Source organism: Ascaphus truei, chromosome 2 (genome assembly GCF_040206685.1).
Source record: "Ascaphus truei isolate aAscTru1 chromosome 2, aAscTru1.hap1, whole genome shotgun sequence".
Taxonomy (NCBI): Eukaryota; Metazoa; Chordata; class Amphibia; order Anura; family Ascaphidae; genus Ascaphus; species Ascaphus truei.
The window spans coordinates 56425075-56443884 of NC_134484.1; the positions used below are offsets into that span (position 1 = coordinate 56425075).

Sequence of the window (18810 nt, forward strand, 5' to 3'; positions counted from 1 at the left end):
CCTCACTCACTGCCCCTCATCTATTTTACTTCATGAACTGCCCTTAATATATATTTTACCTTAGCAAATACCCTCTCATATCTACTTTACTTTAGTTACTGCCACTCATACCTATCTCACCTTGGTAACACCCCCTTATATCTCTTTTACTTTAGTAACTGCTCATATCTATTTTACCTCAGTAACTGTCCGTCATATCTATCTTACTTTGGTAACTGCCCATCGCTGTCAGGAGCCAATTGCCTGATGTACAGAGTGAGCAGAGTGAGGAGACCCAGAGTGAGGAGCAGAGGATGTGCAGTACGGATGGATCCATTGGCCATTAGATCCAAAGGGGATCTGTAGTCTGAACCCGCCGAGTGAAGAGAGAGATGGGACTGTGAAGACTTCAGATTCCCCCACATGTCTGGAGTTGATGGTGCGACCCAGGACATTTTTTTTTATCTATTAACTTTAAATTACTCCAAAACACCTTATCTTTTTAAAAACCAACCACCCTTAAGCCACTAACTCCACACCAAATTTCATACAAATCCATTATTTCCTCTTTAAGTTACAGTGGCCTAAAACATCTCATGTTAGACTGTCGGCTCCAAACTTTTAACAAACCTAATTTTGTTTACTTTTAACTCTACAACAACTGAACAGATTGTGCTCTGAGAGAGTCATGAGCAACTGAAAAAAGGGGCTTTAATAGAAGTCTCGATCAAACCTCAACTATGGTTGCACATCCATAATAATTATATTTAATATATGTATTATAGTTTCCTTAATATCACTGTTACTATTTGTGGTTTTATTACGAAATGAGTCAGTTATACACAAATGTTCACATACTGTACACAGTATACAATAAAGAAAATGCTGATAATGGTAAATTGTTTAAAAAAGAACACGCAAATACACATACACACATCTACATATATCGTGCCACAGGTCTGTGTGGATTTCTCAACTCCTTTCCCTTTGGTTAGGGGGTATCCGCTGGGTGGAAGGAGCGGAAGCGGAGATGTCCGATTATTTGTCTTATCTTGGACGATCTCGTTGTTGATCACCTTCAGGAGATTTTTCTCTTCCCTTGGTGAAGTTGGCTTATCGTCTTTTGTCGTCTGGACTACTGAACATCCTAGGTCATTGTAACATTCCCCTGATGTGAAGATGTTTTTGTGGTTCTAAGGAGTAAGACCTCACTGTTGTCTCCGTCAGTCCTGTGCAGCTTCTGAGTTTGTAGGGTGAGGCATCGTCTTGTGTGTTGAACAAGCTAAAGAACTATGACTTCACTATGACTTCACTAATGATCTGTTGCTTTGATCATCGATGATTGCTTACATCTTAATAGCCCTCTCAGGTTGTCCCTTGGGGTATACTATGACAAGGCATATTTTAGAGCATGACCTTTGGTCATGTCCTTCTACGCAAACCTCGGTGCACTGGGATGTGACAGATGTTGACTTTTCTCCTCCCTCCTCCCGCCATATTTTGCCATGGAGGAAGGGTTGTTGAGTTGGTCAAGTGACAGCACCTCTGGATGGAGAGATGATACATTCTTGTCACTGGTGCAAACTGCACATTTGATGGCTTCTTTACAGTCTTTGGATAGATGAGTTATGGAAGCGCAGCACCTGAAGCAAACTCCAAACTCTGTAAGTAAGTTCTTGCGTTCCTCTATGGGCTTCATCCTAAACCCATTACACTTGTCAAGTGGGTTTGGCTTCTTGTGTATGGGACATTCTATGTTTGGGTCCCCGGTTTCCCTCCTTGGAGTGGTAGAATGATTGGGACATGTAGACGTTTTAGGAGACATATTTGTCCTGTGGACAGAGATAGGTGTTCTGGTGCTACCATATCTTGTCACTGGTCCTTCATTCTTTAGGTTGCTTGCGCTGGGTGAGGTTGGTGTACCTAGGGTGAAGCTGGGATCATTTTTCATCCAGGCTGCTTCGCGAATAAAGCTCAAGAATAATGAGAAGAGGGGGAAGGCGACTTGCTTCTCCCTTTTGGATTTTGAACCTTGCGATGTCCATCTTTCTTGGAGGTTGTTAGGTAGCTTCTCCAGTATGGGTTTCACTCCACGAGCAGAGTCTAAGACATTGAGACCTGCTAGAGATTGGTCTGCTCTTGAAGACTCCAATTCCTGCAGCAGATCTCCGAGCTCTCGTAACTTTGAATAGTCTTTGACCGTAATTCTGGGGAAGTTGTCGACTCTCTTGAAAAGTGCATCTTCGACTGCCTCGGGCTACCATAGCACTCCTCTACCTTCTCCCATACTAAGTCAAAACCTACTTGGGGTTGTTTATGTTTGCTTCCCTGAGCCTCTTCGCATGATCCGCAGATTATTTCCCCAGCCATTTGGTTAGTGGGCCGAGTTCTGCCCTTGCAGAGAAGCTCAGACTCTTGATTGTGTCCTTGAATGTGGACTTCTATATTCTGTAATTCTCAGGGCGGTCATTGAAGTTGGTAAGTCCTGTTTGCACCATATCATGCCGTATCATGTACTTGCCAATGTCTGTTAGGCCTGATGCATCGGTGTGTTGGTCTTACGGAGGGTGTGGTCGGTCGCGTCCTGGTACAGTTCCCTGTCTGCCGTCTGTGTTTGCAGCGTTGGATTGTAAGATCGAGTGCGGTCGATCGTGTGTCTTTGACCTACAGTATGGGCGGAGTGTGTGCTTGGTGCAAAGGTGGTTGCCGGGAGGGGCCTTGCGTCGCCTCTTCCTTGGTGTGGATGTGCGATGGCTGCTGGTTAGTGTGAGGAGCTGTGTTTCTCTGTGTGGGCGTACCTGTATTGCGAGCTTGGCCTTCCTTGTCAGTGGCTGCGGCGGCTGCGGTGGCGATTGCCTGCTCCTCCTCTTCTATGCATGCTCTCTCTGACCTTATGGCTGCCTCTTTCTGACCATTATCAGCCCTAGCATGAGCAGCCTCTGCGATGGCTCGTGCCTTCTTAGCTTTCGTGCTTGCGCTAGGCACGTTGGATCGCGCTGATTTTTATGAACTTGATGAATGAATGGATGCGCTGGAGCACTGTGATGCGGTCTCCAGTGCACGGTCCTTACTCCTACTCTCGGCTTCCGCGATAGCGTTCCGCACATGGCTGTCATGTGTCAGGTTAATATTACTCTGCAAGTCTCAATCATGCAGTCTTTCCCTGGTATTAGTCCTGGTCAAGTAGGGGATATATGTCTCTGACAGCACTCGGTAGCACGAGTGGTTATGCCTTAATTGAGTTATTGCCTGCTCAAATTGCTTATCATAATTGCCAATGCTTGTAAAATTACACATTTCAAGTCCAGTTTTTCCCAGGTCTTCTCTAACTTTTCGCGGTGTGGTCAATGTCGGCTTCATATTTCTTGCGGGCCTTTTGTGTAAGTGTAACTGTCCGCTTAGGCCTGGCGTTTTCTTGCGTCTGTTGCAGTTGTGTAGCACCTCAGCATCTGAGTTGTCGCTCTCTTGAGTGGTATCTGAGTTGTCACTCTCATGTGTGGTGTCTGGTGAGGGTCTGGTGAGGTTTTGAGTTCTGCCATGCTGCAGGTATATGTAGGCCTTTAGCCAGCGTGTATGGCGTGCGATCTGTTACCTGTATAAGCGATGAATGACTGTCTCAGATGGTGCCGGTCAGTGTCCTGCAGCGGTCAGCATAGCGATAACTGGAACTTACAGGTGTCCATGGCTCTGCCCATGTCCTGGCGGATGTCCGGTGGCATGGCCCTTGGTAGCCTTTGCCATGGGGTGGAGCACAGGGGTGGGTGTGATGGCTGTACCTCACTGTGTAGCTGTGCAGAGTGTGGACTCAGGCAGGATAGGAGAGTGATATAGCTGTATATAATGCACAGATCTGTTTGGCAGTGTTGCAGCTTTTGTGTCTGAGAAACTGTTTTTAAAGCTGTAGGCTCTGTATAGCAGTTTAAAGCTGCCTGCTTTGTATAGCTGTTTAAAGCTGTATTGCAGTATCTGACCTTCCAGAAAAGCTGTTGTACTGCAGCTTGCCTCCCAGCAGTATAGCTGTAGAAACTGGAGTTTTCTGTGCTGAATCCCTAAGCAGAAGGTGTCCTTTTTACTATTCAATTGTAGCATGTGAGAAGATCCATGTAGCATAAACTCATCCCCTTTTTAAAGCATACAAAGTCCTTCCTCTATTTACACAAGTCCAGATGAGTGCGTTTTCTTTCTTGCCCCAACAAATATAGTAAGAATGTAATTAATAGTCTATTTGATATGAGAGCAGTGCCCCCTATTTGTCAGTTAAAGGGAAACTATTCTGGATTCAAGCTCACTTGTAGTATGTGAGAAGATCCATGTAGCATAAACTCATCCCCTTTTTAAAGCACACAAAGTTCTTCTATTTTCTTCAACTATTGAGTGGGGTTAACAGAAATATAAAAGTGCTTGCATGTAGTTTGTGGTAGGAAATGTCTCTTGTGAGGAGAAGTATCCTAATTGAGAGGAAGTTGCTCTTTTTATCAGGGGAAGGTAAAAAGGAATCCCTTTCTACGGGAGCAGTGGAAGATGTCTACTCACTTTGTCTGCTGTTGAAAAGAGAGAGCACACTTCCCTTTCCAGACAGGAACAAGCCCAAATGGCATACTAATTAACAGAGAAGAGCAGGGGGAGGGAGAGGGCTAAACCAATCTCAAACTATGAGCATTGGGAGGTTGCCTGGGAAACTAACTAGTGGCTGTAGAAAAGGTAATATTGTAACAGCTATGTTGCAATTACACAGCAGCACTGGATGCTTAGAACAGGGAAAACATGCAACTTTCCCTGGGGAGAACTGGCAGCCTGAGAGCAGAAAAAATACACAGAGAATATACAATCCTGTTCCAGGACAGAAACAATTCATGCACAAAAATGCTGAATTTTATGTATTCTATTATACAGGTGATCTTTCAATAAGTGATTTCTCACTTCCTTTTACTATAGACACTCCTTAAATCACAAGTTTATGTACAAAATTCGATCAAAGTGGCCTAGTCTGTAGTCTGCTTCATAGTGCCCCGTTATTATATAATTTTTACTATGCATTAAATTGTTTTTGTTTATTATTATTATATGTATATTATGTGCTGCTTCCTTACGGTTGTAAATATATTTGCAGCTGTGATGTTATACTCAGCAACTACCTGATTGGTATGACATACCCACGTGTCTGTCCAATCCGTGAGGATAAGTGGGTATTTAACCCACCGGAGCACTCTGCAATAATTATTCTCTGATGAAGTAGTGTTTTTATAGTTACGAAATGAGTAGGATTTTATTGCTGCTATTTTGATTGATGAACTGACTTTAGGTACTAAAAAGTATAGCCGTGCAGTCAATATCATGGACGTGTGGCTCTTTTTACAATGAGTACTCACATCTCCGTCCCTTGACGTAATTTTCCTTTGACGAGGTCTGCCGGCTTCTTTTGGCTGAAGTTCAGTGTGCCGTGGCTGCCTGCTCCTCACTGGGACTGTAACCTCCAGCTAGTTTGGTTTATCCGCTTGATACGCGCAACACCGGGTGACGCTGGTAGTGACACCGTATGGTGAAGTGCTGTTACACATCCTAGCGGCTTTACCTTACCTGTATTTCCGGAGAGGATTAATTCCCTGCATAACGGGGGCTGCTTCTGTGGACTGGGACACTTCCGACATATTTGTACTGAGGATTCCTTGAGCTCTTTTGTGTGGGGCCACCTACCTCGGAGACGGAGACATCCTTTGAAGATCCACATCAGGTGATCGGATGACGAGAATTCCCTGACCGGACTGGTTCCAGTGTTGGTAACATGTCTTGATACATTAAATGCCTTTTATCTTTTGATTTGATACACACAGCTTACCTACCCCATTTGTTTGAATATCGTTTTTTTACTAAACTTTATTACACTATGAGTGTTGTGCGCTGTTTTTTTGTCACCGAAAACATTAAGTCTGGCTAAATCTGCACAAGTGTTTATTAAGAGTGCTATTAATGCTATTGATGCTATGCAAAGGGAATGTTCCCTATAATGACCAAGTATAATACTTAGGTATTGACACCATGTCAATATATTTATCAACAGAAATGAAAGGCAATAATTGTTTCTTTCTGAAGCGAATGTCCTTAGGGCTAATACAGTAATTAAATTGGCGTTGCATGTAGAAATGCATATTTAAAAACGAAACACATCTTGTATTAATTGAAGAGTTCTCGCATAGTGTAAACCATATGGAAACGGCATTTTATGCCTTATATTGGTTCCGGCAGAGCAAATCTGTTTAACATGCAATTGAAGACATCTCACACATGTTGGTTTTTACATGCTGTTCAATACATTATGAGATTGCATGTCTTATGCAGAGAATTTGCCTCTCCTAGAGAGATAGGGAAGGAAAGAGAAGGAGTGAGATACAGGGAGAGGATTATATATGCAAAAAACATGCAGACATATGCAAAACTATGCAACTACTTCAAATACAGCGTGTTTGATCCTCGCCCTGAGTGGAATAGGTTAAATACGCTATCACTCGGTTGAGAAAGCTAAATGTCATCAAATAAGACAACTTTGATGTGGAAGTGCATGCAAATAAAATGCGATGCTTTGTAGAGTTCTATCTTTATAGGTAATTCTAAATTAATGTGGTGAACATTTCAGATTTTTACTGCATCCGGTTTTTGGATGACTTTCTATGGCAAAAATCAAAGTTTAATGCACATAACAAGAAGATTTTGATTTAAATCATTTGTCCACTGCTTTTCAATGTTTTCCCCTGATTTCTCTTAAAAACACAACATCAAGAAGAATCCTTGTACCCACATCTGCTCTAGTTAACTATGTATAGTAAACTTTTCCTCACCGGTGTCAGCTGCCCTGGCTCTCCCCCCATCTTCTTTGTCCGGCTGCTGGTCCTCTCGTTGCTGGAGGGCCCGGCTCTCCCCCAGCTGTGGGCCTCCCTCACTGACTATTCCACGCCAAGCCTCTGATGCTGGCGCGCAGCCCTCTATGATATTGGCGCATACCGGAAGCAAGCTGGGCCTAGATTCCGTTGTGCACCGGCATGAGAGAGAGGCTTGACGCACGTAGGATTCAGTGGCTTCGGAGTGGGACAGTCAGTGAGGGAGGCCCACTCCAGGGGACCAGCAGCCGGGCAAAGAAGTTGAGGGGAGGGCCAGAACAACAGAGGTCTGAGACCATCCCCATGGTAGGTACATTTGTATTTATTTGGTGTTTTTTTTCTTTAAATGCAGTGGGGGGGGGGGGGGGGTTGTATGTAATTGTGGGGGTGAGGAGGTTTTTTTTGTATGTATTTGCAGGGGGGAGTGTTTTGTTTGTATGTATATGGATGGGGGTGAATGTATTTGGGGAGGGGGTGTTGTATGTATTTGGGGGGTGGAAGGGTTTGTATATATTTGGGGGTGGAGATTTTTTTTGTATGTATTTTGTGAGGGGAATTGTGTGTGTACGGGGAGGGGTGGGGAGGGAATGCATGTGAGGGAGGATTGAGTGAGAGTCGGGTAATTCAGGGAGGAGGGGGAAAGTGAGAGTAGAGAGGGGGTGAGGCAGTATGAGTGAGACGGATGGGACAGTAATACATGGGAGGTGGCGGGGAAGGAATGAGTGTGAGGAGGGGGGATTGAGTGAGATTGGGGTAATTGATGGAGGGGGAGAGTGAGAGGGGGCGAGTGAGTGAGGAAGAGAGGGAGTGAGAAAGAGGGGAGAGAAACACATGGAAATAGGGGGGAATAGAGGGGGCTTTCGAGGTGTGAATTGCTGGGGCTCCCAAGACCGCAGAGACAGAGGACCCCGATCGTAACTCTTGTCCTGGGCTCTGGGAAATCTGTCTGCGGGCCCTGATTCCACCACTATATTTTAAATTGCCAATCCCTCCTAGGACCAAAGTGAACAAAATCCAGTGACATTTTTAAGGGGACTCATCTGGTCAATGAAAACTATTTATAACCAAATATGACACCTATATTAATTTTTAAAGGAATTTGATTTCCTTTGGCTACTCACTTTTGTGTGATGTTCCTGTGTATTTATCAAGTGCGTCTACAGTCAGAGCCCACCTCCCCCTAACTTTATTAGTTCTCTGATAAGGACAGGGCTGAATAAAGGCAAAGAAAGCACTTGATTGACAAGCACTTCCCTATTCAGATGCCCCTATAAAATTCAACTGTATGACTATGTGGGATTGCACTTTAATTGATCAATATAAATTAACATGCAAATAAAATTTTATCCTATCTGTTTGCATTGAGGCACTTACAACTGTATTACTATAGTTCATAATGTATTTTCTTTGTATTGTAAAATGAATGTTAATAACTACAGATGTAACAAGACTCACTGTCCCCTGTGCCATGGTCAAATTAGCAAAAGTCAGCGGTGCTGTGATTGCGCGGCAGGAGGTATGGGACCCCTGGTATTAATCCCCCCAGTGCCATGACCACTAGAGATGAGCAGACTAGCTCACACTGTTGGAGCTGATACCCAGAATAGCAGTGGTGGTGGGTTCTAGTCCTGTTGGGTCTGACATCAGTCAAGTCATTAGGTGCCATTGGCTCAGTATAGTTCTTATGGACAGCCTTTTATGAAGTGTGGTATGTGACTCGCTTAAATATACTTTCCATATTCATTAGCATATCTCCCAGGGTACCTCAGGTGTGTTCCTTTTTCAGCACACACATCTCTCTCATTTATTTGGAGAGCCCTTTTAGGGATATATATACAACTGGAGACACCACTTCATTTGAAAGTCTCTGTCTCTCTCAATTTTTTTTTTATTTGGAGGGAGGTTTAAGGGGATATTCCTCCTCCCCCTCATTTCGTATTGTTAAAACTATGACCAAGGAATTGCAATTTGTCGCTTGTATTTTCAGTGATAGAACAAAATGTCGGATTTTACTTTTTGAGACTAATCCGTGGAATTTCCACGGCTGAAAGGAACTGGCCAATTTGTGCGGATTTAAATGTGCCCATCTCTAATGACCACCACGTTCACCTGAATGTGGGTTGCAGTGGAACAGAAGACAATAAGGTTTGCTTCATTTGTATGTAATGTAACCCATGTATTCCCCCACCCTCTGGGAGATTTCACTGATACCTGTACGCACGTTGTGCTGTACCAGTGAGGCTTACAGGATTGCTGGGTGTCTGGTAATGGTAGTGGGGATGTCTTCTCACCGCTCTGCTGGGCTGATGTCAACTCCTGGACGGGAGCAGGCAGCTCCGACGCCTCGCTAAGATCCTCCGGGTCCTCTGGAAGTCCTCCACTCGGGCGTGGTTACCTCTGATGACGTTGCGGATCCAGGACGCCGCTCCCGCTCATTCCGGCTGACAGGGATTACCTCTCCGGCAATAAGGACACGACACTCCGGCCGGAGCATCGTGATGGGGCCTTCCATCTTGCCTGGTTCCACGGCAACGTTGGACACACCCCCTGGGGAAGATGACTGGGACACCTCGGTATCGCTGGCAGCGGCTTGCAGGCAGCAGTCCCGCTCCTATACCACCAGCGGAAGTGCCTAAGCCTCCTCCCGGGCGGTCATATCACCAGGTAAGTCTCTTGTAGGGTCTTGAACAGGAACACACGATTCCCTTGGAGCATCTGCTCCCGATTCTGCTGTCCAATCTGCACACCTGCAGATAGGCTGCATCCTCCATCTGTCCCGGTATGGGTGGTAGCAACACCTTGGGCTCAAGGTGAGGAGTCCTGCATCTTTTACATCTCGACTCCAGGCTCATGTCTCTGCCTGCGCAATCGCAGCTGGGGCAAATACGTTGTAGAAAGCTTTCCCCATTTATTCTCACTAACAGGAAGCCTCCTGACAGTGTATATTGGGAGATCGCACACTCTGCCATAATAGGGATGTTAAACGGGAACAGTTGTACCTAGCTCTTGCTCCTGCTCCTTGGCCTCACCACATGCAACTGAGGGCACTGTAGCTCACGTCCGGCCACGCCCCTAGTGGCAACACCAAAATCACTTGCCTCATCACCCTGGTGGATCCAGGAGTACAGGCACATTATAGATGGGCACGGCTTCGGCTTTCGAGCCCAGCCCTTACTGTGGGCGGGGCTTCAGTTTCGCGCTGAACTAAGCAAATTTCAGGGTGCAGCTTCACTTCACGCCAAGCCCTGCACAATTTTGCAATAGAAAAGCTTGCATCTTGCAAACTTCGCCACGTAGTCCTCCCATTTTTGGACAGTCCAGATATAGCACACTCAGGCTCCCTTTGCTGGGGACCGCTTTAGTAATTGCTGTAGTTCCTCAAACGGAGGTCTAGGCTGCCTGAGGTCATGCGCCCCTCCTCGGACTCTATCCGCCATACTGTGAATATCCTCTGTTTGGACCGTGATGCTATTGTCCCCTTCCGATGTTTCTGGGTCGTCAGGATCACAAAACACCCGCTCCAAGTGCCCTACACATCAATCCTTAGTAGGGCACGGTGCAAGCTGTAGTTCCCTTGGTTGTAGCCCTTGGGACACTATCCCACACCACTTCTTAGTACTTAGAACTGCACATTAGCCCCTCTGTGGAGACTACCATAGTATAGCGGCAGCTCCTCAAACAGAGGTCTTGGCCTCCTGACCGTCAGGAGTCCCTTCTAGGATGCCTGCCTGCTTACTTAGAGAAGGGGTCCACGTTGTAGATCCATCTAGCGGGAAACCCAGTCCTCAAGATCCCAAAAGGTCCCCTATTGAAACTACACACATGGGCCCTCTAATTTGCCATAACAGGAGAGTACCTCCTTTCTCTTACTGCAAAAGCCTGTCCTGATTATAATCTCAGCAGTGCCTGCAAATGTAACCCCTGGGAGATTTCACTGTTACCTTTACTCTCGTTGTGCTGTACTTGTGAGGCTTACAGATTTGTTGAGTGTCCGCTGATGGTAGTGGGGAAGACAGGACAGGCTTTTTGATATAGAGCTCACATCTCGTTCTGGGTGCAGCGCCTCCATTCCCAGCAGGCCCCATCAGTGCTGGGTGCAGTCCCTGCAGGAAAACCATCTTGCACTCCCCCTGATAAACTGCAGTCACAGGCAGGAGTATTAAAGCAGCAACTGGTCTTTATTGAGTACAGCTGTACACATCAAAAATGCCTTTCTTCTGGTCCCTGGACTCAACCCCCAGGACTTGAGGCCCCAAAGGTCTATCCCTGACTCCCATGCTCCCTGGTGGAGTATAGGGTAGTTGTTCCCTCCCGTTTGGGAGGGATCTCTCTCTCTTCCCTGAGGAAGGTGAACTCTCTAAATTTGGATCTGCAGCCCCTTTTGTACCCAGGGGAGAGTTCTAGGTCTTAGCCCCTGATAGGGCAGTACACATGCCTTAGGTACACCCCCCCTGTCACTCAAGGGAGTTGTTTACTACTGCAGCAGCAGCAAGGGCATAGATTTGAACCTAACACTGCCTGCACTGGTACCAGGGCTTATGTGTTAGTTAGGGCAGATTAGTAGCCCAGGGGATACATGGCTACAGTAACTATAGTGTATTTTAAGGCTATGTCTTAAATAAAATGTATTATTATGATCATAGACCATGTTGAGTGTAGCTTTTTCTTTTTTTCTGTAATAAATCAAACTAATAATCAAAACATTTTGCAGCATCATTAGCTCAAACTAAGAAATCCTGCTGTTGAACAGAATAGTCAAACAGCTGACGTTTTACAGGAGGTGGGAACATGGGCAGACTAGGGAGGCCGTGGTTCTTATCTTCGGTCAAAATGTATGTTTCTGTAGTAAATGTTAAGCTTAGGATTTATGAATGTCGCCCTAACTGCAATTTCAGAGAGGATTGTTGTTTAATACAACAAAAACTATTTCCGTGGGTTAAACAATGCAAACGTTTAAGGAATCAGACAGAAATTTGGAAACAATGAAGCAGTTCAAAGTTGCAGCTACTGTAAATTTGACTGGGTTATTGGGCATTTATTAGAAAATTCACAGTGGTTGGTATACTTTACCATTCGCATGTCTGCATGGGTGCATGGGATTCTGTGTACTTCACAAGAGGTGGATCGGCTGCAGCGAAAGTCCCGTGATATAGTCCCTGTGTGCCGTTTACAGGGCTTTGATTAGTCTAGACCTGGGGTGCGCAAACTTACCGTCATGCGCCCCTCTTTCTCCTCTCCCCTCCGGCTCACACCCCCCCCCCTCCCCGCGCACAGCTCTGGCCATGGAGACACGTAGTTGGAACCTAGGTAAGATAAGTTACAGAGGCCTCACGCGATCCCCGGCATTTATTTTAAATGCCTTCGGGGATACGTGGGGCCACTGTAACAGCTGCACCCCCCCCCCAGGAAAATCTAGCGCCCCCCACTTTGCACACCCCTAGTCTAGACCAGGGGTGAGCAACTGCAGTACTCAAGGGACACCAACACTCGCCAACACCGACTCGCTTGCTCCATTTTCTCAACACTTATTCTCTCCTAGACCCTCTACAATCTGGCTTCTGCACTGCTCACTCCACGGAAACAGCCCTCACTAAAATAACTGGCGACCTCCATGCTGCCAAAGACAGAGGTCATTACACTCTGCTCATATTACTCGACCTCTCTGCAGCATTTGACACCGTGGACCACCTTCTTCTCCTTCACACTCTCCATTCTATTGGTATTCGGAAAAAAGCTCTATCCAGGATCTCATCCTACCTCTCCCATCGTACTTTCAGTGTCTCTTCTGCTAACAACTCCTCCTCCTCTATTGATCTCTCTGTGGGGGTACCCCAGGGCTCTGTCCTGGGACCTCTTCTCTTTTCTCAGTACACACTCTCTCTAGGTGACCTAATAACATCTTTTGGGTTTAATTATCACCTCTATGCTGACGACACACAAATATACTTTTCAACACCCGACCTTACACCTGCTGTACAAACCAAAGTTTCTGAATGTCTCTCTGCTATATCATCCTGGATGGCCCTCCGCCGCCTTAAACTCAACATGGCTAAAACAGAGCTCCTCATACGTCCTCCCAAACCTGGCCCTACTACCTCCTTCCACATTACTGTTGGAACTACGATCATTCACCCAGTAGCCCAAGCACGCTGCGTAGGGGTCACACTCGACTCCTCTCTCACATTCGCCCCTCACATTCAAAACATTTCTAAAACCTGTCGCTTTTTGCTCCGCAATATAACAAAGGTACGCCCTTTCCTCTGTTGCTCGACTGCTAAAACTTTGACTCAGGCCCCATTCTCTCCCGTCTTGATTACTGTAACCTCCTGCTGTCCGGCCTTCCTGCCTCTCACCTGACTCCCCTACAATCTATATTAAACGCTGCTGCCAGATCACTCTACTCTTTCCTAGATCTGTCTCAGCATCTCCCCTCATGAAATCCCTCTCCTGGCTTCCGATCAAATCCCGCATCTCACACTCCATTCTTCGCCTCACTTTTAAAGCTTTACACTCTTCTGCCCCTCCTTACATCTCTGCCCTAATTTCTCGTTATGCACCATCCAGACTCTTGCGTTCTTCTCAAGGATGTCTTCTTTCTATCCCCTGTGTATCTAAAGCCCTCTCCCGCCTTAAACCTTTTTCACTGACTGCCCCACACCTCTGGAATGCCCTTCCCCTCAGTACCCGACTTGCACCCTCTCTATCCACCTTTAAGACCCACCTTAAGACACACTTGCTTAAAGAAGCATATGAATAGCACTGTGGATATTCTGAACACATGATACATAAAGCTTGGCTCCCTGCAGATGCACTTACCAGAACTCCCTCCTACTGTCTCTGTACGTTCTCCCTACCTACCAATTAGACTGTAAGCTCCTCGGGGCAGGGACTCCTCTTCCTTAATGTTACTTTTATGTCTAAAGCACTTATTCCCATGATCTGTTATTTATATTATCTGTTATTTATTTGATTACCACATGTATTACTACTGTGAAGCGCTATGTACATTAATGGCGCTATATAAATAAAGACATACAATACAATACAATACCAACAGGTCAGTTTTTCAGGATATTCTTGCTTCAGCACAGGTGGCTCAATCAGTTAATCAGTCAAAGACTGAGCCAGTGATTGAGCCACCTGTGCTGACGCAAGGATATTCTGAAAACCTGACCTGTTGGGGGCCCTTGAGGACTGGAGTTGCCCACCCCAGGTTTAGAGCTTGCTGAATACACATTCGTAAAGAAAAACCATATTGAAATGTCTCCACAGTCTGTTTCTCTGATTCCCAGCTGGTTGGCTTGGGAATGAGATTGGAAACCATTACAAGATAGAAGACAGAAGCATGGAGGATTCTTTCCCTACACATATTGTCTACTGTATCTTTCCAGATTTCCATCTTTTCTGTGGGAAAAAGGTTGAAGCAGGAGACTAATATGTCAGTGCATCCTTCAGCGTAGCATTTACAGTATTAGATAGCTCCTCCCAAAGCTGACCCTAAGTCCCCTGCCCTCTAACCTAGGGCTGAAGAAATATCCATCAATGATAGAACTGAAAAATAAACAGGGAACTCTTACATTAACCAGTGTAATGACAAAGATTAAGGACCATATTTACTAACCTATGGGGTCTATGCACCAAGGCAATTTTGGAGCAAAACTGGGGTATTTTGTACATACAAATGTATCAATGCATTTTATTCCAATTTTGACAGATATACCCTAGTTTGAAGTTTGGGGAGTGTCAGAGGGAGGATTTACAGATTATAATCTGTGCTCAATTCCTTTTGCTGTTTATTTGGCCCCCAAAAAATCCTCATCTGAAGTGGTGCAAGTGTAACATTCTGCATCAGATGTAAGAAACTGTTCTTACATACTGTATGCAGAAACTCTGCTCCAAACACAGAGCAGTCAGTCTAAACACACTGTTCTACACTACCGACACACTTTATTGCTCATCGGCCAGATCCGCAAGCCGGGAGATTTCCCGGCTTGCTAGTGGCCGCCCCTCGGCGGTCACGCGTCATCGGGAGCCTGCGCCCCCTGCACGCGCGTCCAGGGCTCCCCGAGGGAGCCCTGGTGTCCCGCGATGTGGGGGACGGCGGCAGGGGGTTCCGGGGGACCCGGCGGACCCGGCAGCGGGAGGGAGAGCGCCCCGATCGGAGGGCGCTCTTCCGCTGCTTCGGCGCGCGCCCGTCACCCTCCGGCGCGCGCCAGGCTACTGCTGCGGCCGAGAACGGGCAAATGCTCGAATAAACTCGGCCGCAGCAGTACATTAAAACATAGACCCCTGTGCAATAAGACACCTGTGCCATAAGACACTTTTATGGTGCCATAAGGTACAGTACCTTACAAATTCAAATGAATGGGCCACACTGTGTTCTAGTAAATATGACCCAATGTATACTGAGTCCCCCCCCCCCCCCCCTTTATATCATGGTTTTGTTTGTTGCTTCCAGCTATATTTTTGTACTGCTTTTTCTTCTGGTAGCAATTTAGAAATGGGTTACTATTGAAAATCACAATTTTTTTTGTATGTATTTGGGGGGCATGGGGGGAGATTGTTGTTATAAACTTAAATCTTGTCCCACAAATCAAGCATCCCAATAGCCTGCACTCATGGTTACTGTCCCACACTCAGTCACTTCTACCACCCATTGTCACCAAGCACTACCATCTACAGCACTTATTCCCTCATCTACTGTCTCTGTAAGTTCCCCATCAAAACTCTTAGATTGTAAGTTCTTCAGGGCAGGGATTTCCTTTCCTATTGTCTGATTTTGCTGCACTTATTGTATTATTATAATTCCCTGTACTGTATTCTTTGTTAAGCGCTGAGTGTTCTTTTGGCGCTATATAAATAAAGACATACAATACAATACAATAACAGAAACTAAGCATAATTAACTGTGCTTGCACCCATGTCCCAAAGTATTGAATGTGTTGTGTCTCATTCGAATAGGTTTCTAAAATGCAATAACATTTAGACTACTATTCTGGAATTGTTCAGGTAAATATACTGTACCATTTGTGGTGGCTACAGTATGCAATTGCTTAATTCCCTTGGTATAACACATTGCACACATGATCAAAAAAAGGGAAATTCAGGATGAAGCATAATGTGACAGCAGGAGTCGTTTTTGGAAAATAAACACGCAGTCTGTGAAATCTCAGGTTCATGACCAATATGTGCTACTGTATGTAAATGTGAAATAGGTATAATTTTAAACTGAATCTTGTCTGGCATATGTTCCAATTTGAATTGAACACTAGTAGAAATAATACAGTACATACTATATTTTGTTACAATTGCCCAATTGCTGAAAGATAAATACAGTAATCTAAAGGGAATAATTATTTTATCCTACATTATAACTCAGGATCATAATACTCCACAATGAGGACCAAAATGTTGATACATTTAAAAATTCTCATACTGTATGTGCCTCTAAATTGCTATTTCTAGTCCTATATAATATAACATTAAGCAGTTATTCACATTACTTTACAAGCATGAAAAATGAATTATACTGTATAGCTAATACTGCAAACACAAGGAATATCTGAAAACAAGCTATGCTGACATACTGTAGTTACTATAATGTTTTTACCTGTCTCCTAGAAGATATGGTGCTATTGGAACATCTACTGGACATCTTGGAGTTATAAGTCTTATTTTGATGAGTTGAATCATTTCTCCAGGTCTTTGAGTTTTCCTTAGGGTCTAACGGGATAGGATTCAAGAATAAAATTCGGGCAATGAGCCCATAGAGGACTGTTGCCAAAGTCATGGGTACAGCATAAAATATGCCAAAATCTATTAAGTAGATTGGAGAGTAGTAACTTCTTGGCACCTTATAACCACAGTTCACAACAGTGGCATCTTTGTATATGGTTGTGTTCAGGTCAAGCAAGAAAAACCACATCATACAATAAAGAGATGTGAAAGCCCAGACAAATACAATTATCTTTTTGGCTCTGGAAATTGTGCAAAGAAACTGTGCCTTGATAGGGTGGCATATTGCAAGGTATCTTTCAATTGTGAATGCAGTAATTGAACACGATGAAGCATTGATGCCCAGGTACTGGAGGTAAGTAATGCAGAGGCATCCAACATATCCATAGACCCATGAGCCATATACACTGTCGGTGATATTGGGAAGACCCGCTGCCACCAAGACCATGAGATCTGCTATTGCAAGGCTCACCAGATAACAGTTGGTTGGGGTTCTCATATGTTTAGTCCTCAGAACCACCAGAACCACCATCATATTGCCCACAATGCCCAGTCCACAGATTAGAACTACCAAGAACATAGTGACCACTTGATACTCTAGACCATCCCATTCTCTGTCCTGGAGCATTGTCCTATTCGGCTCAGTAAAAGTCCTGTTATCCATATTCACAGTGGCAGAACTGCTTTATAAAAGAAGAACATCCTCTGTACAAACTTTGTGATGTTCTTTAATCAATTCTCTTCCTGTGGGAAAGAGTAAATAATAGTAGATCTCAATTATATTTTAACAGAACTCTGTAACACTATGTGAAATAGTAATGTTTGTTATGCTTGGTAAACAATTGCTGAAGTTAGACTTTGCCGTTACAATATATGATATGATATGTATTCAATTAATGGATTGTTAAATATAATTTCAGATTTCACTTATAAATGTACAGTATGTTGCACATTATATTACACTGTAACCAATCAAATCAAATCTATAATTAGTTAATACTTTACACAAATGGTGTATACATTCAAATGAAATGGTGTCTCTTTAAAAAAAATAAAAAATAGTGTAATATTGTAAAAGTCATACTGGTTTATCTGGCAAAAAGTAAAAGCATTTTTATGTTGATTAAACAAAACGTTATCATGACTTGCAAAATATCTAACTTTCAGTAATGATGATCTGTAAGATAATAGATCACATCATAATCCTGTAACCCAGACATCAAAAAAACAAACAAAAAAAGGGGGACAAAGTTTACAGATCTGCTGAGATCATATTTTAAATTACACTACTAATGGCTCCTTTTCCCAGTGAAGTGTAAAATGCGTTTTTCTTACCTTTTCCTGTGAAAAATGTTCCTGTTTCAGAAATTGTGAATGGAGAGAAGACTTCCTGGTAGCTACACCTGAGTGTGAATTCTACAGCAGGTCACTCTACAACAGGTCAGCAGTAGCGCATTCCTCCTTGGAGAGCATCATGTCATTAGCGTGACATTACAGGGAGCTGCTGTACATAACATATTTTTTTTTTTTTTTTTTAGGTATTCATATGTTTGCAGATAAAATTTTCTTTTTCATTAAGCATCAGGTGTACAGCAAAACACAGAAAATATAGTAAAACATCAGTTGAAATTAGAGTTTGGAACGTACTGTACACACGCCAGTTAAAATATTAGCTAGGAGGAATCTCACAGCAACAGTTTAGTTGTGTTCCATCCTCTACTTGCACCAGTCGTCTCAAACTGAAGGGATTGAAAAAAAATCACCCTTTAGCTCTCTGTTAAGCAGCGGCAGCAGCAGCAGCAGCAGCAGCAGCAGCAGCAGCAGCTATCTGATGCAAGGTGGCTTTATAGCAGATCTTAAAAAGCACTGTGATATATTTGATCACCATAGGATCCAAAGGAAACAAACCCCATTGGCAAACGTCTGATAGTGATGTGAGACTGCTCCCTCCTCAAACCCCCCCCACCCCTTCTCCAACTTCAACATTTACCAGTCAAATGAGTATCAATGGCAAAATAAGTAAAATGAAAGCATCTGATCACATAATATAACCTACGATAAATATGATGTTTCTCATAATATAATTTTTCTTCGTGGTATTACACATTTTAGGAAAAGATTTGCATGAAAGCTGTAGCCTTTTGTCTCCAGGAAAAAAAGCACAATTTCTGAAATGGGAGAATTGTTGTTGCATGTAGTTTTTAGTTGAGCGAGAGATGAGAGA

At 44.2% G+C, this 18810-nt stretch overlaps 1 protein-coding gene across 1 annotated transcript in view; it reads right to left on the reverse strand.

Moving 5' to 3' along the window:
- Positions 1-18356, reverse strand: part of TRHR (thyrotropin releasing hormone receptor) — a 60543-nt gene extending 42187 nt beyond the window's left edge. Inside the window, exons 1-2 of the mRNA XM_075582458.1 lie at positions 17922-18356; positions 16462-17330 (exon numbers count right to left, since the gene is read on the reverse strand). Of these exons, the coding sequence (XP_075438573.1) occupies positions 16462-17250 (789 nt within the window). The 5' untranslated portion in view covers positions 17251-17330; positions 17922-18356. The remainder of the gene's footprint in view (positions 1-16461; positions 17331-17921) is intronic.
- Positions 18357-18810: the final 454 nt, after the last annotated feature.